The sequence below is a fragment of the Heliangelus exortis genome, chromosome 6 (assembly GCF_036169615.1).
Source record: "Heliangelus exortis chromosome 6, bHelExo1.hap1, whole genome shotgun sequence".
NCBI lineage: Eukaryota > Metazoa > Chordata > Aves > Apodiformes > Trochilidae > Heliangelus > Heliangelus exortis.
The window spans coordinates 30,000,156-30,023,440 of NC_092427.1; the positions used below are offsets into that span (position 1 = coordinate 30,000,156).

The 23,285-nt window shown below is 38.1% G+C and overlaps 2 protein-coding genes and 1 long non-coding RNA gene across 5 annotated transcripts in view; 1 reads left to right on the top strand and 2 right to left on the bottom strand.

The window, feature by feature from the left end:
* Nucleotides 1-5,320: 5,320 nt before the first annotated feature.
* On the bottom strand, nucleotides 5,321-6,514 carry LOC139797751 (uncharacterized). Its single transcript, XR_011726577.1, has 2 exons — nucleotides 6,469-6,514; nucleotides 5,321-6,109 (listed from the first exon to the last, which is right to left on the bottom strand). It is a non-coding gene; the product is annotated as an uncharacterized lncRNA (long non-coding RNA).
* Nucleotides 6,515-6,796: 282 nt separating this feature from the next.
* KCNH7 (potassium voltage-gated channel subfamily H member 7) overlaps nucleotides 6,797-23,285 on the top strand; it is a 212,126-nt gene continuing 195,637 nt past the window's right edge. For all 3 annotated transcript variants that reach the window (XM_071747510.1, XM_071747511.1, XM_071747512.1), the window contains exons 1-2: nucleotides 6,797-7,601; nucleotides 9,606-9,836. In XM_071747510.1, coding sequence (XP_071603611.1) covers nucleotides 7,526-7,601; nucleotides 9,606-9,836 — 307 coding nt within the window. In that variant the 5' untranslated portion in view covers nucleotides 6,797-7,525. The remainder of the gene's footprint in view (nucleotides 7,602-9,605; nucleotides 9,837-23,285) is intronic.
* Nucleotides 12,382-23,285, bottom strand: part of LOC139797227 (uncharacterized) — a 32,046-nt gene continuing 21,142 nt past the window's right edge. Inside the window, exon 5 of the mRNA XM_071746210.1 lies at nucleotides 12,382-14,174. Coding sequence (XP_071602311.1) covers nucleotides 14,162-14,174 — 13 coding nt within the window. The 3' untranslated portion in view covers nucleotides 12,382-14,161. The remainder of the gene's footprint in view (nucleotides 14,175-23,285) is intronic.

Sequence of the window (23,285 nt, forward strand, 5' to 3'; positions counted from 1 at the left end):
AGCTGGACTAAACATCTGAAACTGTAGTTAAAGCTGGTGGAAGTAAAATTTCTTCCCCTGAATTGTTTGAATTTTGGTTACTAAAGTTTACTCCAAATTGCAATTTCTGGCCAGCTTTAGTCTCTTCTCCTGTACTGTCCCTCTGTCTCTCTACTGTCTCTCTGTATGAAATTGTCTCCCTGCCTCTCTTCTTTACACAAACAGTTAATTTCTGGTCCATTCATACTTCCATCTACCAGGTCTCTCTCCCTCAGTCTCTGAGGCTGAAAACCACCAGCTATGACCAGTAGATGAAAGTCAGACAATGAGATAGTAAGCTGAAATCGATTAGATCAGCCCAAGGAGGAAGCAAAAAACCCCCCATATTTATCTATTAAAGTAAATATTTTGCTAAGATTCTTTGTATTGCCAGGATTCTGATGCCCGGAAGGAACCAAACTACATGTTACTGATCTTAAAGCAAAAATGTGGTGGGAAGAAATTTATGTATGATTACTGATTAAAACCACATTTGATCTGATATTGTCATAGCTGATACAAGGTCTCACTGTCTCCTGGTCAGTCCCCCAAAAAATATCTAGCATGAACCCAAGCTCCTTCAGAGCAGCTGCTGTCCTTTCCCCTACAGCTGTTCAGCAATGCCTCAGTGCCAGTGGCTGCAGGGCAGAGCAAAGAAAAAGAAGAGCTCTGGCTACCTACTGCTTGATAAGATAGCAGCATATGGAAATGGTATCAGAGCAGGAATTCAGCTGCTATGGCTTGATCTGATGAAAAAGGCTGAGGAATAGAAATAACCTTCTTTATCTCATGACCTCTCTGAAGTTAACCCCCCTGGTAGAGAGGTATCGTGTCTACAGAGCTGGTTGGGAACAGTGATTCCACTTTGTGAAAGATCTTGATATTGCACATTTTTATTTATTATTGCTTAGAAATGAAACGGTTTAAAATTATCTGTGAGAAGAAACTGTAGAATGTGCTGGAGCTGCACACCCTGAAAATCCCATTTCAGGCTGGATCTCTTCATGGTTTTCCCTGAGGGCACAAGCCCTGGAACCCTGCTGCAGTTGAACTAAGAGGAACTTCAGCAAACCCAGAAAGCTTGACACCTCAGGAAGCTCAACACCACTGCTGTACCTTTCACTGGCATCAGGATAAGAGCCAAACCTGTTTCAAGTACAAGGTGCACCTTTTCATCATTATTGATAAAAACATACAGACTGTTCAGGCATAGGAGAAGAAATCCAAACTACACATTTTACTCAAGGAAGAAGCTAAGAAAAGGAATCAACTTCGCCTGACAGATGGCAGTCCTATCACTTCTTGTTTGAATACACTGTGGAGAAGGTAGTGGGGACTTGGATACAAAGAGAATAAGCTTTAGAAAAAATTTGATGTAGTTGAATTAATAACTTACATACAACAATTCACTTTTGTCTTGCTCCAGAAATGAATGCACACAGAACAGAATTTGTTCTTTTTTCCATCTCACTGCATATTTATGTGCACATTTCTAAAGAGATTGAACTTAAAATATGTGATCCATTTAGAACAGCTCTTACATGAACCATTATTCTAAAATATCATCCCTGAATTTCTGTTTTGCTGGAAGACAGATTACAGAGAATTTATATATTTATCTTCAATTACATTTCCCGTGCTACAGAATTACTCAAATATGTGGAGCAGGGTACTGCTTTTGCATACTATTAAAATTCCTCTATATATAGCATGAGGAAAAGATTAAATTAGTAGAAATATGTCTCATGTCTTGTCTAATTATAAACAACATTCCTTCTGGAATGACAGCTGCCAAAAGATGGGCATAGCACTGTAATCTAGCTGGAAAATCTAAGGGAGACACAGCACATGCTGAAGTAATTTCTGTCACTCGTAATTGGCCAGAGGGGGTCAGCAAGGAGGCACCCATTTCTGGCCAAGAACCCAGGGAAACAAGATGAGCATCTAAATAATGTCAAGCTCCAAAGTAAGAGCCCACACCAAAACTGTGGCTTCATATGAGGGAACAAAACCCTGTGGTGAGACAGAGAGATCCTGAAAGAGTCTCTCAGCAAAGAAGTGGAAACCTTATTGGTTGAATAACTTAAATCCTAAATGAATAATACAAACACAAATATGCCGGAGGGAACAACCCACTCGCAGGGAATCAGATGGATATTCTGATGTTTTTTGTAATTCTGCTTTCATGACCTGTGCATATTACTTTCAAAATTATCTTAAATCATGATGTTTTGAATCCTCAGACATTCTAACATAACACATAATAACAGCAATATACACTGTAGAATAACAAAGTTATTTTCTGAATACTTCCATAAAGTTATGTTGCTTGTTGTCTTACTGTTTTGCCATGTGATGTTACCTTTATTAACCTAGGATATTAAGCTCAGAGAATTTTTGCTGTTACAGATTTTGCATTTATAATTCATACTCTTGTCATCAAATTACAGTTCCACAGAGAGGATTGCATGTGAAATATACATTGGACAAAATCCAAAATAAGTATAACATTTTTTTGTGTGTGTGTGTGCTGCTGAGAGATTGAACTATAAAATTAACTAGAAATCTGTGATCACTGTTTAGATAATACTTTGGTGCGGACACTTCTTTTTTCCTGTTGTGATACTAAAATAGTGTTATCCATTCTCCCACGGAGATATCTGAAATCCTTCATTTTAATAAGACCATGTGCAGACACCTTGAAGAAGTAAACCTTGAGTCAAAATACAATAATCACATCTGTGCAACTCACTGACATCAGTACTCTTGACAGAAATAGAAGCCTTTTTTTTAAAGAGCAAAAATTGAAACACAAAATAACCATAAACATAGTTATTTCAAGGTGAATTTTGCAGCATAGATAATGAAGCATTTCCAGTTTGCTACGTAAGCAACTGCATGGCTGTAGAATAAAGAAAGACTTACTGGTCCTAGGCCATTAGTGCAGTGCAAGCAAGTTCCTGCTAGAAGGAGGCAGCTCTGGCAGCAGCAATGGCAACCACAGGCACCCTAAACTTCTCTGTAGCAGCAGCAGATTTGCTGTTTGTCTGCTTGTTAAGTTCAAACACCTGATTTCTATCTTCTCTAACAGAGGTAATGTGACAATCTGTTGCCCCATGTAACTTCACAGCCAGTCACGAACTTACTGATAATTATTATTATGATGGATTAAAACAAAGTCTAGAGATTCAACTTGAAATTTTGGAAGGACATCCAACAGAAAAAAGACAAGGAAGGAAGAGTGATAAAACCAAAAGGTGATGACAAAGAAACATAAATCTGTCAAGCAATCACAAAAGGTCACCTTTACATAAAATGGCATTTGAAGGAATGTTTCAGTATTTCACTTTGCAGGTCTGAAGAGACTCTCAGCCTCCTTTAAAATTGGAAGCATACACAGCATATATGGATGACTGACTGACAGGGCATATGATAAAAGCAGCACAGATAACCCCTGCTAGGAAAACAAAAAAACCCCAACAACAACAACAAAAAAAAACCCACAAAAAACCAACCAACCAACCAAAAACCCTCCAAGAACTATTGATACTTTGCACTACATTGCTCCAGTACAAAAAGTGTTTATTCAAATGGGAATGCAGTAGTAAACTTCTGTCTACAGGAGGGCAAACCATGGAAGTCTGACAATAATGAAATGGAAACCACAGGACATGGAAAAGTAAAACCATATGATTAAAGATTATTTAAGATGAAACAGGAGAGACATTCTGTTAGGGAGTCTCCTGGAGCATCAAAGACTAAAATCATAGTCAAGTACTAAATGAAGTCTGGACTAAAACTGACTGTTTCCTCTATAATTTTTTCCCCTCAAATTATAATGAAAAATATGATTATCACCATTATTATTTCCCCAGAGTAACATGTTTTATCACAAAGTTAAAAAAATTTGGTCTGTTGAAACAGATCAATAACACTTCTCCTGACACATAATCCCCTACATTCTCTTAAGGAACTTGAGAAGGAAGCATTTGAAATATCAGCAAAAACCTTGAAATCCCTATTTCAAAGTCAGCTTGTATCCTTGAGGCCAAGAATGGCTCATATATATATGGCATATATATAATTTTGCTGTAGGGCAGCAGGATTCACTGGAGAAATATTGCTAGGCTGTGGTGAAACCAAGAGGGGCAATGCCACAAGGGGGCAGAGGACAAGGGATCTGTCGTGCAGGACGGGTTTTAGATCCGGAGACACCCTCCCTCATTATATTGGTCTCTCAGAGAGCTGGCAAGTGTACTTTATAGATAAAGCATAAAGCTCTGTGGCATTCTCCATTTTTTATCCCACCAGAGAGGCTCGTTTATGATGAATTCAAACTTCTGCCTTTTTCCCAATCAAATGCAAATTCTTTCACATTACCTCCTATTGTGCTAGTGACAAATTGTCCATTATTGGCTTGCTACAGACAGTTATAAAGCTTTATGCACAATGAGTATTAAGCACTCCAGGAGCAATAGGCTGTATAAAAACTGCATGGTTGTAAATCACAGAATGAAAGATTTTCTGACACCACCATTGCTTACATAGTTATTATTATATCATTCTTGGGAATTCACCTCCTGCCAAGAAATCATATCTTGGATATTGTCCTTCAGTAGCAGTTATCTTGTTTTGATTGGGATTATCTTGATCAGGTGTTAAACTAACCAAGCTGAGGGAAAAAATTGGACTCTTCTTAATGTATATTCACATAATCAACATCAAAATTCTATCTACCATCAGGATACAGAAAAGTCCTTCCAAAGTCAAGTGCAAGTTTTGGCCTTTGCTATTTCAGTTTCCATGCAAGTATAGTGTGCCTCTCAAACTTAACATAGAAAGACAGGGCTTCAGTGAGATTTGAATCCTCAGTTTTGTTTTGTTTTTTTCCAGCCAGACACCTAAAGCACTGGACTCTGGACTCTACTGGCCTGTAGTTGATCTAGTTTGCTAATAACTGTTAAATATTGGAGACAAACACTGGTTGTTCAGTACAAGTCAATAATAACTTTATTGTTATTATTTTGTATTGCTGTGATAGAAATATTGAAGTTGCATTGATGAGAACAAAGTCACTGCTGGCCATTATGACTTGACTTGATGTTAGATACTATATAAAGTGCTAAAATAAATATGCTCCTTTCTGTACATGAGTTCTACTACTGCCTTTAGGAACTTGAGTACATTTTCTGGGCAATATATGGGTGATCTTGAAATTTTGTTCTTTTGATCAGGACAAAGAGCAGAGAGAAAAAAATCAACCTGCAGCCTCATCAGTTGTCCAAACAATGTGACAAGTGTGGAAAAATATTGTAAGAGTTTTATTCTCCTTGTGCTGATCCGAGTCATAAAAATGTTGTACTTCTCCAAATATTATGATAACAAAGAATATATGGCTACTATTCCATTGATTCATACCTTTGAGTATGCAAATTACAACATTTGCTTCAGTAAGTAAGCAGCACTACTTCCTAAGATTATGCACCTGATTACATACCATTTAATGTAGCCGAGGCTTTGTAATTAGTATACATATTACTATGCAGCCTTCTAAGTACAATTTATGAATACAAAAATATTTTCAGACATCATTTAAGACTGTATAAATGCAGCATGATTCCTCTGAGATTAAACTGAATTAGTTCAGAAATGTACTCAATGGACTTCTTCCATCTTATGATAAATATAAAAGATGACACATGGTATCAGTGAAACAAAGGCCACACCTGAGAAAAGCCCTCGGGAATAAGGAAACACCTGTTCGTGTTGCGGAAGAACAGGTGGGAGGCGGTGGTTTGCCGGCTCAATATCCTGTGCTTGCCATTACAAAGAAGGGTGAGCAGGTGCCTCTGTTTTTTTTTCCCCTGTCAGTTTATTAAGAAGCCGCCGCTGCTTTCCACTACCCAGGAGATGCCATTCCCGCATCGCATGGCTGCCCCCAGCTCCCTGCCCGGATCACCTCGCCGAGGTCCCCCGGTGCTCGCCGTGCCCCTGCTGAACGCGCACCGTTCTGCCTGCTGGGTAGTGCAGGAAGCCTTAATTACAGCCTGAAAATGATACTCGTTTCCCCTGGGAGCTTCTCGAGTGATGCCTGTGGGGTGGGAGAAGCTGAGAGCAGCGAAGAGCGGGGGGAGGCAGCAGCTCCGCGGGCCCGACCTCGGCCAGCGGCGCCTCCGTGGGCGCCGGCGGGGCGGCTTCAGCACCGCGGACAGCTCCGAGCGGGCCGTGCGCCCCGGCCCGGCCCTGGCTGCGACCCCGTGCGGCCGGGCGGAGCTCGGCCCTGGGACGCGGCTCCCGGGGCCCGGCGGCGGCCTTGGCGCCCGCTGCGTCCCCTCCCCGGTCCGGTCCAGGGCTGCCGGCCGGGGCTCACAAACCCCCCCCCCCCCGCACTCGCGGGAGTTGGGCGAGCTCTCCGCGCCGCTCTCTCGGCCCCTGAGCGGCGACACGCACCTGCTCGGCACCCGGGAAGCAGCGCACGGCACTCGGGTGACCTCCCTTCCCTAGCAGGAGGGGTGCGTGGGGCGGGGGGAGGGCTCCGTCTGGGTCACGCTGCGGGAGGAGGGGGCGATCCTTCCCATCGGGGCGGGGAAGGATGCGGAGGTCTCCGGTGGTCCCTTCTCTCCCCGCCTCCCCATCGCTCAAAATCGACCTCCACCCGCACCACCCCCTCTCTCCCCGAGACGGGGCGTGTACAAAGCTCCCGCCCTCCCCCGGCCCTGACAGTGCCTGGGGCTCCCCGGCGGGCTACGCTCAGGGGCCGCGAAAGGGCCGTCGGTGCCGGGAGGGCGGAGAAGCTGGGGCGGCCGGAGGTTGCACCCCCCTCACCCCCCTCCCTGCCGCCAGCGCCCTCGGTCCCGCTGCCCCCCTGCCTCCGCAGCGGTGGGGGATGTGGCACGTCGCGGTGCTGCCGGGGTGTAGCTCATTCCTGATGCCGCTGTTTGTCGCTGAGTTTTGAAGAGATTTATTGGCTGGCTCTTGCTAAACCACGCTTGAGTAATCCGAGCTGCTGCGCGCCGTGGTGAAGCCCGCAGGGGGGGAACGTCACTCTCTCTGGCAGCGGAGCAACGTTAGTCTTCCAGCCCTCTAACCATCACTACAGCGTCGGAAACTGCCGGGTCACAGCCATTTGCTTTGGAAAATTGGCGGTGTTTGGTGCTAGAGATCGATTACCCTTGTAATCTTCCCCCCACCTCCTCCTGCTTACCCCACCCCTACCCACCCCAGACAATAGCGTCCGAGCTCCTCCAGGAAAAAAATATAGCAAAGAAAGCAAGGAAAGAAAGAAAGAAAGAAAAAAAGAAAGAAAGAAAAAGAAAGAAAGAAACTGGGGGATGGAAATTACTCCAATGGGAAAAGCGTGTATCTAGAAGTGGTGCTAATGGGAAGAGATTTCCGAGCTCCAGAGGACGATGATTTGTCACAAAGTGTAGCTGTGCTTTGGGCTGGAGCTGTGTAGGAGATCTTTGGAGAAGTCATTGTGCACAGAAAACGGAAGACCTGTACAAACATGCCTGTTCGCAGAGGTCATGTGGCACCACAAAATACATTTTTGGGTACAATCATACGAAAATTTGAAGGGCAAAGTAAGTTCTCTCTTTCTATCTATTTTGCTACAGTAGTTTGATTCTGCTTGTGACTAAATGGACAGCAGCTCTAGACTTTTAAGTTTGGAGCTCGGAAAGAAAACCCTCGAGGTAAGGAGGGGAACCCTGGACGGAGTAATGTTATTTCTGATATATGCAGATTACCGATTTGAATTATTGAGTTCCCCCCCCACCCCATTTCAAGTAATAGTTTGTGGGGTTTTTTTGTTTCTTTGTTTTTTTTTCTTAATAGCTGTAGAAGTTATATCCCTTACCACCTTCTGGCGTGAGATGGCTCTAAAAGCAGAATGTACAACCGTGCTGCCTGTGCAATCTCTAAAAAAATAAGCTAGATTCATTACTATTGTTGTTGTTATTATTAACTATTGTAATCTTTTCAAAACTGGACAGTCAAACTTTGATTTAGAGAAAATAGATAATATGCAGAGCAGTTATTAAAAGGAAAATACTCTCTTACCTTGTTGTCATGACTGCATTTTAATATAGCTGTCAAATATTTCTGATTTGTTTATGCAAGCCTAAAATATCAAAGTAGTGCAAATGCATCCTCAAGGAGAGTCTGTGAGATCTTTTCCAATGCAGCAGTTTACTACCTGTCGAGGAGGGTGAAGCTGAAGTGTTTTTCCTGGTCAGAACTCTGGTGTACTGTTAACAGTAAGGAATGCTTGGTGCTTAAAATGAACTTCATTTAGAAACAGTAGTTTTGATATATGTACATTTATTTAAATATTTAGCATATTTTTAGTATCAAACTGGTGCAAACCCTTACAGCCAACTCCAGATTACTTACTTAATGATACTTAAACCCATGTTGCCAATTTAATATTTAGATTGTTTGAGAAAAAAATGAAGACAGTTTCTGAAGTCCTAATTTATCTAAATGCTAATTCGGTGTTGCTACTCAAGTAAAGTTTTTCTCATGTAAAGTACACATATTTTGAAGAGATTAAAGACCTGCCTACCAACTGGTCGAGTGATAGTGAAATTCCACATGATTGAAAGACAATAGAAGAAGCAAGAATGAAATCTATATTTTTGTCTCCAAATATTTCACTGTGTTGAAAGATAGAATATCTTTAAAATTTCCAAAACTTTAGTGCTAACTTAGTGCCAAGTAAATAGTATTTATAAGGCAAGGGACCTACTACTGTGATTAAATAAGCAGAAATTCATGCTGTTACCAGTAGATGTATCAAAGCTACACATTTATACTTACAATAGGATTTGTGTGCTACAGTGGCAAATAGAAATAAAGGAAAACAACCTTTCTGTCAGGTGAGGAAGGATGACAGACTGAGGCACAGAACTTCAGCGGACTGTGCAAGCTGTTTCCAACATCACAAGCTTTCCTTTTCATTGATGTTCATACTTTTTTTTTTTTTTTTTTTTTTTTTTTTTTTTTTTTTTTTAACCAAAGAATATTTGCTTTTATAAATGTAACTTCTAAAACAATCACAGAGAAAAAAACAAATCACATTCATTTCTAGATAGCTTTGTTAAAATATTGACTGTAAACTTCCAGTCATTCAACTCAGTGAAAATCCCTACAGAGCAGACTGAGATGGTTGGACCGTATCCCATAAAGCCCTTCACTTGAGTACAGCCCCCTTCCAAAAGCTCCATTTACCTTAAAAGAAGCTATTAACTTTTCAAGAACTTGCCCAGAGTCACAGCTGGATGATGATGTTCATCACATGTGTTTTAGTGAAACTAGAAAAGAGAAAATATTGATGCCAAAAAGAGTTTTGCAAAAGACACTGCATAATCCAGTTTTATTTCCTTAAAAGACTTCATCTTTAATGTCTTCTAAATTTATTGAAGTTTCTTTAAAAGCTATGGATAAGAATAGGTGAATTAAATGACTGAAATCTCTGTATTTCAGGCATCACAGTAAAAAGGGTTGTTTAGCATCTATCAGTGCAATCAACACTTTATGAAACGTTGAAAGAATACTAAAAAATGCATCACTTTCTTTTATTGCAGATAAAAAATTCATCATTGCTAATGCTAGAGTGCAGAATTGTGCTATCATCTACTGCAATGATGGGTTCTGTGAGATGACTGGGTTCTCCAGGCCAGATGTCATGCAGAAACCTTGTACCTGTGATTTTCTTCATGGGCCAGAGACCAAAAGACATCATATTGCCCAAATTGCTCAAGCACTGCTGGGGTCAGAGGAGAGGAAAGTAGAAGTCACCTATTATCACAAAGATGGTAAAGTCTGTTTTTATTTTCAAGACTTTTTGTGTGTTTGGTTGTCAGTTGCGTGGTGAAAGAAGTGTGAATGATCTGCTGGCCAGACCCTTTGCTGGAGTAATGTAGTTTCTCTGAAGTCTAGTGAAGTAGGCTTATTATGTACACCAGTAAGGGAATCTGCCCTGAAAGCACTGGGTGTAAAAAGCATATCACTGTATGCTGACTCTTAACAGCTGAATGAAGCTAGCACTCTGTTTGCAACTGTTGAGCTGAAGTTCTCTTCTTGGTTGGTTTAAAGCAGATGTAAGTCTCCTGAAGTAACAATGAACAGATAACATGAGCATAGAGGAGACATCCTTTGAATGTTAATTTTTATGAACTGTTTCATCTCACAGGACATGGGAATAGTGTATAAGTTTCAGGGGGCTTAACTCTACATATGCCTCACATAATTGGATTTGAATTTAGATGCAGTGAACTGGAAAAAGTACAAGGTTAGAAGTAGCAAAAAATTGGCCTATGATGAAGAACACATTATGAAGCTTATGAAGAAAGGGACAAACCTTCTACAGAGATGAGATATTTTGGAGTTGAAGTACCTGCAGAAGTTGTCTTAGAATTATGTTGACAGAATAAAAATTTTGGGATGGCTGCTGTGAAGTTTCCCTGTCATTCATCAATGATTCAGTATATGAAGAATGGCTATATCTGCTATGCTTATGCTTTATTCCTGTTATGATCACAAGATGAATAAGCAGCTGTATTTGCAGATTAAAAAACTCATACACATGAAAACTAATTATGATTCATAATAGTTATATGTAGGTGGTTTCTTTACTAATTACCCAAGGTTATTCATAGAAATACCCATCCTTCAAACAAATCCAAGTAATGGATAAGCGTGGTATACCTTATTCTGGCTTTTACTGTGTACACTCTTGGAAGAACAAAAAGGAAATTCATATTCAAATGCTGAGCTTAAATTAGTTCTGGAGAAGTGCCAGTGTGTTGTTTGCATCAATTTTAGAATCGCATGCAATGGATGCTCTTGCATTTTCAAGTCACACAGTTAAACCCTGTTCTCAGTATTTCTTCTGCTATCTTGGAGAGACTTAAGTAATATTATTTTTAGCTTAGGCTAGTATAATTCAGGACTCAGACCAACCATTCTACCCATGCTACCTATATATAAGTATATTCTTCTTAGCACATTCTCAGTAGAGTCCTTTATTCTTAGATCTGGTTCAGTGGTTTGGAGTAGATTTTGGTCAAAATTTGCTGCTGTAGCTATCCCTTGAACATAGATTTCTCAGGAGACCTGACACTGTGTCTTTTCACATCTAGCCTGTGCTTGTGTTAACTTGGTGTGTCTTAAAAATAATATTGCAAAAGGAGAATGTCATTGCTAACTTTTCACAGCCACCAGCCTAAAGCACTGTTTTGAGATACAGTCATTTAAAAGTGCTTCAGTCTCCCAAGATATTAGGAGGGAGGGAAATGCACTTGACTAAAGTACTGCTAATCTGTCAATTACTGTAAATATATAGTTTTCTAAAATACTGAATTGTGGCATTGTGCAACATATCATGATCCGTTTGAGGCAAACCAAAGTAAAACAGTCCTTCAAAAAATATTTTAAAAACATTTTGAAAATTTTGAAGTATATTATAAATGAGGGTTATATTATTTAGCGTAAGCAATCCTATGCATAAGGGTTTTCAGTAACTTCACCTCTGTGAATAGTTTCTTTAAATTACTAGATCATAGGCTTCAAGGTTAAGGAATTTCAAAAGCTACAGATAACACTCCAAGACAAATTTGAGGGTTAATTCCTCAGAATTTTTCTGTCTAAATGACAGCAGGACTTACCATATGCTCTATATGCACTGCTAAATTTAACCAAACACCGGTGAATTATTTTGAACTATAAAAATAACTCAAAATATCAAATAACTGATTACAGGCAAAAATCAACAAAATACAAGATAGGTCTGACACTCAACTGTGTAAATATCTGACAGCTTGATTATTTATGTAGAGTTCTTTGTTTCGTACCACATAATGTTAAAATTCTTTACAAAATATGATAAAAGGTTGTGAAGTTTATGTGGTATCATAAAATTGACATTACTTATATGATGAATATAATAAGTGTCAGTAAAATTAATATATAATTACTCTCAATTACAGAAGACATATACTTAAGTATTCATCTTTACTTCTTCACATTTTCAATTTTTTTTTTGCAACAGATAGAGTATTTATATATATGCTCTGTATAAACCAAACCATATAACAATACACAGAATGGTGTGATACCCAGTAAGGACTTTCTCCAGGTTCTACAGCAAAATCAACATAAAGAATATTCTAAATATCAGAGAGGTTGGTGACTAGCTAGTGGCTTATTTTATACTGTGTGCTGTGAGTGAATATGAGAATATTTTAAAAGGAAAATACCAGCACACTTAGAAATCTAATTTACAAGATGTGAGTAACCCAAGTTACTCCCATGAACTACCCACGGCTTGAAAGCTTCATTTGTCATATTTCATAGCCACTCGTATAATATTTTATTTAATATAATACTAAGCATATGGGGGAGGAAGACAGTTCAGGAATACGTGACTCGCTTGAGGTTCCACCGACAGGAGCTTCTGAAGACCATATTACACAGTCCTGAATAAACACCCAGTGAATTGCAAATAAAACCTTATTACACATCACACTATCATTTACTTTACATAAGCTATTGATTATATTAGAAATTATTTTAATATTTCAAAGTAAAGCAAATGTCAGTGGGATCATAAACCGCCTCACTTATAAATCTAATCTGTCATCACAAGTCCAGCAATGCAGATATCAGAAAATGAATCACTCTATAAATTTCTCCTTTTCTTTTTGTGTCTAAATATCATCTCACATAGTTTTAAAATGTCACAACTTTAAGGTTCAATTTAAAAGAAAATTCTTGCACTAGAAAAATGGTATTGCATACATACTGGGAATTAGGATTCTGATGTTCTCTAGTGGTCTCTAGTCTCCTTGTCTAAATGAAAGAAAGCATGACATTTTTAAACATCTTGATGATGCAAGAGCAAATGCTGCTGTTTGTTCACTACTTTAATTTTTAGGCTATATCAATCACCTGCAGAAAAGGGGACAGAGGAATTGGGAAAATTTAGTAGCAGGTTAATTTTCAAGAAGTGGCAGGTGCTTGAATCAACACTGCCTTCAACACGGACAGACAAACTAGTGGTCAGAGGAAAATGCAAGTTTGATGTATCATGGTTCTATAAATGTGTTACCTAGCCTGGACACCTTTACCTTTCCACTGTGCCATGTGGGGAGGTGCAGATGAGAGGTGGAGAAATACTTAAAATAACTGTGTAAATTGTTTAGGAGGCATGGAGGTGGGATGTCATCATTACCCACCCAGCAGGCCCTGTCGCAGCCACAGCAAGTGCTGCCTTCACACAAGTTTTTGACATTTGCAGCCAAAAGCCTTAGAAGCTCCTCTTGCAAGACTTGTATCAGAATATTATTGTTATTGCAGCCTACATATCATTTTCATTCCTTCTCACTCCTTTTTCTTTTTAGAAGGGTATTTACACAATCCAGTCAAAGTTCTAGTCCTCCGTCCTGTTAGAAATAGTGCCACATTAGCCAATTACATAGTTATAAAAAAAATCACTGCTGAGAAAAAAGGTTAATGGGAACAGATGGACACCAAAACTAGGGGTCCAAACTCACAAAAAGCTTCACAAACATCAGTGGATACACTAATGGGATTAAAGAGTCTGTAAATTTTTTTTTTACTGCAAATATCCCTTCTAAAAAGAACAATAGGTAAGTGCAGACAAATCTCAAGAACTGCTTCTTTGAAACAATTTTTTTTATTCTTGCCCATTAGACAATAACATCTTCCTAATTAAAAATTATACTCTGTTATTAAAGTAGCAGTATGGTGTATTTCACACTATCTCACAATTTGTTTTCTTAAATCATACAGCTATATGATCTGCATTATAGTTGAAGGCAAGAGATTGTTTACACATAGTATCAATTCTTATTTTAATAAAATTATTTGTGGTGAAAATGTTTGACAGCTCTTCCTTTGAGGACTCCGTTTTGCAGTTTAAGTCATTATTGCATAAATAGCTCATGACAGCTGTAAAATACTGCTTGAGGTGGTAAAGCTGTAAAGCTTTTGACATAGAAGATATAATTATTTCAGGATTGAGAATGGATATATGATAATCAGAAAGAGCTGTATCACACTGAATACTTTCTTGCATCTTATTCTGCACTCTGTGGACAGGAGCAGGCTGTATCTAACCTTACAGAATATACCTGTTAAAGAGAAGTAAGGAGATTATTTAAGCTTACCCTATACACATCAGATACCCTAGGGGTAAGCACTACAAAAGTCTATAGGTTTGAGCAAAGATAAGATTAAGCAATTATGTGCAAAGTGTTTACAAATCTCACTAATTACTTGCTACTTACACAGTCTGAGACCTGTAATTTGCTATTGTTGACTACAAATTAAACATTTGTATTTTTCAAAACACATTAAGATTCCAAACTAGTATTTTTTCAGGTGTTTTAAGCTCTTTTTTTGAAAATTAGAAAACAAACAAAAAAATGTGTAAAAATACTTGCAAAATAAACAGATAATGATATTAAGTGTCCTTAGCTAGAAAGATCAGTACTTCATTTAGAAGGTCATAATCTAGACCTTCAGCCAGCAGAGGCATTTTCTCACCTGTTTGGTTTCTAAAAATCCTGTGACCCTAATAATTTAAAATTCAACTTAAAAGAAAGACCTGTATGTCTCCCCTTAGACTACCTCTAAGATGAGGGTCTACAAGTGCAGTTGTGACTGTAGATTCAATACCTTAATGAGAACTGATGAGAAAGGTCAATTAATAAGTCAGTCACTAACACCCTGCATTTTGATAAAGTGCTACAGCCCGACAAAAATCTGTCTAAAAACCTGTCTCAATGCAATTTTTTTCCAATTATCCTTAAAAAAAATTTTAATCAAATCCAGAGTGTTACTGAAGGTCTCGAGTTGCTGGAAACATACGACCTCTTCTTATGTCTGTAGTGTAATATTTTAATCTTAGGTTTTAATACTTGCCCTCAGAGATGAGACCGTCCTTTTAAAACAGGGAGCACCATCAGCATTGGGAAAATGCCTCAGTGATGAGACTATCTTCTTTACCTATCCTCATTCAGTTATGGTTCCTGTGACCACCCAGAACTGTGGGTCACATCTTATTCATATTTCACATGGGATACCTAATAGTTATGATGAAGCAGCTCTAATATACTAAATATGTATCTGTAGGGGCTAATTACAGCCATATTCTCAATTCCTTGTCTTTCCAATACATTCTTTTTTCTTCTCAGGTTAGGATGAATTTATTTTCAATAAGAAGGGGGTTTTATAGGTCTTTTTACCATTTATGTGTTCCTGCTAGTGAGAGACAGTATCTGAATAAAAAAGAAAAAAAATCAGATTGTCTTTAAAATTATTATTTTTGTCAGCATTTAAGGTCAAAAAGATATTAGATATATCTAATTGTAACAATAATGAAGAATACAACTGCTCTTATTACAGTGACTTCATCTTCAACAAAAAGAAAAACCTTAACTCAATTTGGAAAAATCCCTCCCAGGACAGTTTTAAGTTCCTCCATGGCACAAATAAAAAACCTGCAGGAGGAGCCTTTCATTTCAAAACAGTGTCCAGAGGGAAACTCTTCTGCTACTTCCATCATATAGTTTTACAACAGGATTGATGAAATCACAGGGTCAACCTGCACTAAGCAAGGGACCCAAACTTCCTCTGCATGAGCTGCATAGAATCAACTTAATGCTGACTTTTGAGACAACAGTCCCATGGTGGTAAGAAAAGTGTCACATTCTGGACAGAAAAGGCACTGGAAGGTTACAATCGTATACACATAATAAAAATTAAAGTTTTTCTAAGCTGTTTAGAATTATCCTTTGAAGAAAAGTTTCATCTTCTAATTAGTCATTCCTTAACCAAGTTTTTTATTGTTTTTGGATATGCTCCTTTCAGTTTTAGTGAAAGCTGTTTCAGGTTTGGATTATGACACAAGAAGAATAGAAGCTGTTAGTGGATTTTTGTGTGGGGTTTCACATGATTTTACTAGGTTGTCTTTCTGTCTTCAGTGTGCATTCTTTCTAATGTTGCATTCTGATAAGGAAGTTATTCTGTACTCCAAATTTGAATTATCCATTGGTTCTTTCTCCACCAAATTGGTCCATATATCAAAAAGAGATGCAGAGAACAAATCACACATCATACCTTGTAATAGACGTGGGGGAAAGCAGCTGCTTTTCTAATAGCAGCATATTTGGCATTACAAAAGCTTCAGAACATAACACTTTGAGTACTACCAATGTTGACATTGATGCTGTTCTCTCTGGTAGCAAGCAACAGAAAGGGGATAGTGCTGTGGATTAGATTTTAAGTTAGTGATTTCAAGTCCTGTTTTAAAGTGCTCCCTACGTATTTGATTTTGTGTATGACTTAGACTATGTGCTATGCAGTCCCTATTCTTCCCAGCTAAGTAGGGAAAAAGCTTAAGCAGTGTAGGATTCAGAGTATCAAGACCAAGCTGACTATGGAAATAGCTAACTCACTCTGGAAACTTGCATATCTCAAATGCAATCAGAACTCTAGCTGTGAACCTAGATGTAGGCAGAGCAGATGCATGACAATGACAGTGGGGTAATGTGGCTCTATAGTTACAGCTGCTTTCACACAGTCTACACCTCTGAATATTCACATCTCTGAGGTGAGAAATATTGGTATAATGATTTTGTATAGCTTAAAATTTCCAGAAGATACTGTTTTTGTTTTAAAGCAAATAATAATAATATTTTGATTCTTTTAAAATTAAATGAAAATTTCATTTGTAAAGCAGAATTACAGCCATAACTTGCCACAAAATGCTTTTTGGCATCCAGCATTTCCATAGATACCCCGCTTTATTCTTCCTTGCCAACTTTCTGTGATAATACAGCCTTTTAATTTCTATTTTTTGTAATTCTTTAATTCTGTAATCATCAGTAAAGATTACCACAAAGGATACCATAACCGAATCTGAAAAAAGTCAAAGTGAACAGTATAAAGGGGAGGTGCTGTTGCCTTTTTCTTTTTCAATAACCAGAGCCCTCTTATATATGTCATTATACCCAGGTTTGATAATGCTTCCAATTATAGCACATTTATGTTTTCCACACAAAGAATATATTCCAGCTTCATTGTTAACAAAGAGCAATCATATTGTCAAAACCTGAAGATTGTATTTAAATGTCAACATTATTAACAATTTCATTGCTGGTAGTGGAGCAGAAATGGTTTAGCCAGAAATCACAGCTGCCTTCATGTACTTCCCCACCTACTGAAATCACTTGCTTTCCTGTCCTTGTTCCTCCATAGTACCACAGTCAATAAAAATATTTTCTTTTATATTTTTCTGTGACCTCATTTAAATCCCTGATCTGTCACATGAGACTTCAGTGACAACCACAATGTCTTGCCTAAATAGTTGGTTTAGTTCAGACAAACACAAGAGTTTACTCCAGATATCAGGAAATTAGGGTTTATCACAATACCCATTGATCCTTGGCAGTATCAATTTATGAAATGTTGACTCTTTAGACCAAATGAAATGATCTAACAGCTGATTTTTCTGCTCCCAGAAACACTCCCAAGGGCCTGAGAGCAAGATTATCAATACCCATGGATACAGGACTTGGCTTGTGCACCCACAGCTGTCTCAGAATTAAACTGCAAAGTTTAATTTTTGCAACATTAAAAATCCTGATCTTTAGGTATTAGGGTACTGCTGGTACAGATGTATTAAGCCATTGCTAACTGGTATTAGCTGGATCTGGGCTGCTACATACAAAGGCAACAATTTGGGAAAGAAATATGCAAAACATAGGCAAAACCTCTCTCCATTTTAATACACGGGGTAGACAGGAAGAGATGACTTCAGAACAAGGATATAGATATATATATATATGTATGTATATATATATATTAGGGGTTTAGCCTTTGTCTTATACCTAGGCTGCCTGAAAGGCAGTTAATCATCATATAAATATGTTTCATCACCAACACACATGTTCTAAAGCACTTATTCCCAGCTGTTCTCAGACTCTGGAGTCCATGCCCTTTTGAGATTTCTTTCTTAGAGCATTCTCTGCTTATTTTCATTCAAATCAATGCAAGTGTATCTCTGAAAATAGCTTGCAAATTTCCTTCCTTCAAAACTCATTTGTGTCAATCTGCTTTACTCCTTACTCTCTGGAAAAAAAAATGCCAGAAAATCTCATTGGTATTTTGCATGTTTATGGCTGTTGTACAAGAAATATTTTCTTTTTATACTTAAAAAAACCCATGAAACTCAGTAGTCCATAAATCCCATTGTCATGGTTTTTAAAGCAAAATACTGTTGCAGTTCTGCCTGCTTGCTCAAAAAATGGCTTTCAATTCACAAATAGAAAAGAAAACCTAAAGTCCATGTAATTTTAAATAATGTTAATAAAAGAAAGGACAGTTTGTGCCATTTATCCATCATAAGTGCTCAGCTTTATTTTTGCATGCTAAACATAGCAGGAATTATTTTAACACTAAAGTCCATTCAACAGAAATGGCTTCCTGAAAGGACTGTTTCTGGAGTCATGGACAACATAATAAGAGTATTAAAACAGCCTTGAAGTACAAAACCAGGTAACTGTGTATCAGTGTCGGAGCCTTCTCTGTGGATTATTGGAGCAGCTCCTGAAGTGATAGATGTGAGGGACAGCCCATGTATAATGCCAGTCCTGAGCTTGTCTGTGCTGATCCACATTTCACATCATCCTTGGTGCTTCTGTAAGTTATACTGATTATGGCTACAAGAATACAAGATGGCACAGAAGCAGCTTTAGTATTTTACCCATACAGATTCAAAGAAAAATATTCTTAAGGGAAAAAGCTGAGCTTGAGTACTCTTTGTGGGTGACAACAGAACTGTATTAAGACTTTCCTTCTCTTTATCCTAAAACTTGGACAGGAGTAGAACTGGGGTCTAAGGAGCTGCCCTCAAATGCTTGCGAAATTATTTAAAGACTCCTAAATGTTCCTGCAGCTACAAGCAGTCAGCATCTGCTATGTGTGATGTTTGGGGAATTTGTGCTAGGTGCAGGTGGCATCCCCTTTCTCTGGTTACTGTTTATTCAAAGAGTAGGAAAGAGGAAGGAATACATGGTCCACAGACAACTCTCCTTCCTAGCTGCAATTCTATTTCATAAAAACTATGAAATAGTTTAATTCTATTTCATAAAAACTACACAGACCAAGAATATTGCATATGAGGGAGCTTTTCAGTAGACTATGTGGGGGTCTATTTAGATTAAATTCTGGTAGTCTTTTTACCTCATTTATGAAAAAAAATAGATCCTGCAGAAGCAGAATTGACAGTAGTGTCACTGTGTCTGCAGAAGATGACATATACAAAACATAATTATTCAATAAATACAGGATGTGGCAGCTTGTACTTCAAACATGGTTTCTCTCACATTTGAATCTGCAAGAGCAGTTTTCCCCGCTTCGGGGGAATTGAGTGAATTGTTTCTCATTTAAGTAATACTTTGGTCTTAATCCCTTTTACTTTCACCTTGGGATCTTTTTCCCATAAACAAAAGAAGTTGTGAATAAAGCACTGTATTTTCACTTTTTGAGGAATTCAGGAAAACAACTGTTTTTTGAAATTATTAAAAAACAATGCTACATGTTTAATCTTGATTATTACCTGGATAGTAACTAATTTTTGCCCCTTAGGGTACACAGGCAGTAAAATATATGAAAGTATGATATAATGAAAGTATTACAGTTAGGAAGATTACACTAAGGTTCAGTAACTCCAAGGGAAATGATAGATCTGAAATTTTACACATGAAAGTAAATTTAGGACTAAATTTTCAATTATATATATTGTGTCACATATATATGTATATAATGGAAAAGAGCATTTATATATAAATAAATGTCACAAAAGAACCCCACACCAGCTCAGAATTATCAAGTTCAAGAAACAGATAACAAGAGTGAGAAGATGAAATTATATTCAACAGGGAATAGTTCCATAAAGCAAACTTAAATAGAAATTGCACTGAATAGGTATTATTCTTCAATGAGTATCTCAGACCGCAGGCCAGGTCTGAGAAAAGAGACACCCTAGGATGATGCAGTTATGCACGTCCTGTAAAAAAGAATAATTTCCTGAGAAATTATCAAGAGATAATTTCTAGAGAATCTTATGTCTGAGAGGATACACACTGTAGTAGTGATCCTCAAGTGCCAGAATGGGGTCAGAGACAGTTGGGGTTATTCTGAACAGCCAAAGGGGCCAGACTCTTTTGTTCTCTTGCTTTAGGGTTAAAGAATGTAAAGGTGGAATCAAGTCTTGTTTATCTTTTTCTCATGTATGCCCTATATCAAGGTAAGCCCTGAGGATTTCTAAATTTGATAAAATAAAGCTGCCAAAGAAATGGGGAAAAAAAAAAAAAAAAAAAGGAGGTGTGGACAAGGAAGTTCAGCAGCTGCTAATCTAACACTTTTTCACTTTTTTCAGATGGATAAAGCTTATCATTTGCAAACCTCACATTGGACTTTATTGTGATAGTTGTAGCACTTACTCAGGAGAGCCATGAATCATTCATACAGAGTCTACACATCATTCCTAAACTAAATAGATGTTTTAAATGAAAGCAAAATTATATCTTATCTGACCATTATTTGTCTTTAGCAGGTGCTGTATGTATCATATAAAGAACAAAGCTCAAAGCTTTATTTCCTCCCCAAAACAAAAATCTCCCACTCCAAGCATTCAAATAACTGAAATTTCATCAACCTGTATCCTGATTCAGCTTTTTAGGTGTGTGTGAGGGAGAATGTTCTCTGTGATCCTGAATACTTGTGAGAATTACATAAACTTATCAATTGGAAAATGGACATTTCTGCAGGGTATAGTGTATATGTTCAGATTCAACTAGCTCGTCTCTAAATTCAGTATATTAACCAGGGATATTCTCATAATGTAGTTTAGATAGTAACTGTTTCCTCTCTTGGATTTCACCCTTTGTTTGTATCTTGTTTTTTAGAAACTGGCACAATCTGTACAACAAGCAATGCTTTGTTTCACGTGGGAATCTTTAAATAGCATCCTCTCAGACATGTTTGCTTTCAGAAAACATTCTGTTAGCATGGCAAGTATTATAACTAATATATATAACATTTTACCATTTCAGTCTAGCAAAGTCCTTTTGTTACATTGGTCTTTTATAGCTGTCATATTTTTATAGATTCAAGAATTTGGGTCAGGAGGAGAGTTAGAAGGTTGTCCAGTCCAGCCTCCCACTGAAAGCTGGAGCAGCACAGAATTCAGATTGGGTTGCATAGGTCTTAGTTTAGTCGTGTGCCAGTATGGAGACCACATGGCTTCCTTGGGCAAACCATTCCAGTTCTCAGTTGTATTTATAATGAAACTGGTTTCTCCTTATAGCATGTCAGGACCTCCTTTTTTAATGTAAGGAATTGTCAATCATTGTTCTGCCATGTGCCTCAGTAAAGAACCTGCCTCCATCCCCTAGTAATTTCCTCATAGCTACTGAAAGGCTGTTACTACATCCTCCAAAGCTGTCTCTTCTCTAGGTCTAGGCCAAAGCCAGTTTCCCCAACCTCTCCTCATAGGAGATGAGCTCTAAGTCCACATCCATCTTGATGGCTTCTGCTGGCCTCACGCAAGTTTATCAACACCTCTCTTGTACTAGTGGTCCAAAGATGGATGCACTACTCCAGGTGCACTTAATGGATGCACTTCTGAGCACTGAGGAAAGGGGAGGAATCACTGGCTTCATTTTACTGGCGATGCTTCTTATGGTACCACACAGTGTGCTTTATCCTGGACAGCTGGACTCAAATTTCGCAAGAGATCTCTGACTCAATCCTCTTCTGCTACTTGAACATCATCTCAATATTCAAATGTCGTCCAGACTGAGGCAACGAATGTACCTCAGTTTTATCTGCATCCACTGTTACTAAATCACTTCCCTGCTCAGCAGCAAGCTCACATTATACTTGTTAAACCTTTTGATGCTAACACAGCTAAGCAACAGCTCTTCTTGTTCCCCTTGCTACCCCTAGAGTTTCAAGTCTAGCTCAGCTTTTTCTTTGTACCATACCAGCATGCCTGGGCAGTGTTTCTGTGTTCCTCCTTTGTAGCCCGCCCTTGCTCCTACATCCTTTATGTCTTTTTAATTTATTTTTTTTCCACTAGTGCTCAGTCATGAGTTCCCTTCTGAGCCAGATGTTATTTTGAAACATCTACTAATTATTTCTTTAAGGAAGGGAAGGTGTTAGAGCTATAGCCGTTGGAAAGTTAGAAGGACTAATGAGCTCGTTGCCATATTGTTTGTTTGTTTGTTTGTTTTCTTAAAGCAGTGGCTGTAATGTAGATACATTACAAATGTTTCATTAAACTTACTGTCATTCTGTACTACTTTTACAGATTTACTTGAATGCTCAGTGTCCTGTCAGGTTTTATACATGAAATTTTATATAACCTTGGTACACTTATACATGCACGAGGAAGTTCTGTTTACATTGCACATTAAAGATGGTTGAAATTGCAACCTAGATATTGCTTGCCAGAAGATCTTTTCCAAATGTCTTTACTAATGTGTTTCATGGTATAAATTCCATGTTGCTACCCATTTTATTGTAGGAAACTACATCCTCAGTTTTATCCTTTATTAGAGGCCTACCTGCCTGGCCTGTTAGGCATCTGCCCAGTTTTATTTGGAATATTTGAATACAAAAACATTTGAGTTAACAGGAAAACATTTTGCTGTGTATTACAATCATCAGAACAGCTTAATGCTGAAAATAATTGCAATTGAGGCCTTCAGTTTTAGAAGGAACTAATCAATTGTTTTGTACTGGGAGATAAATGCTACTGTCACTGGCAAATAAATGCAACTGCCATTGGTGAACAACTAAGGCATCCCTGGCACACAATATTCAGCATTTCACTACTATCATTAAAAATGTACAGAAAACAGAAATACTTTTCACATCGTGTGGAATTCTTGTAGTGGCTTTCAGTGGTGAGGTAGCCTCATTGAAACACTGTCTAATCTCAAAATAAAAAAAAATTGTTGCTAGCCTGACCTTTTATAGGTCATGGCATAAGACAGCAGTTTGTTCTCCATTTATCTTCTGCCTCTTTTTATGTCATATTTTCTTCAAGAAATGATAGATACAGTGATTTGTCCTATGTACTTTCTTCCAATTAGTGACTAGGGGACATAGAAATCTGTTATTTCCTTCAAGGGTTAATACTGCCCTTTTCCTTCAGACCCCTACCCTAT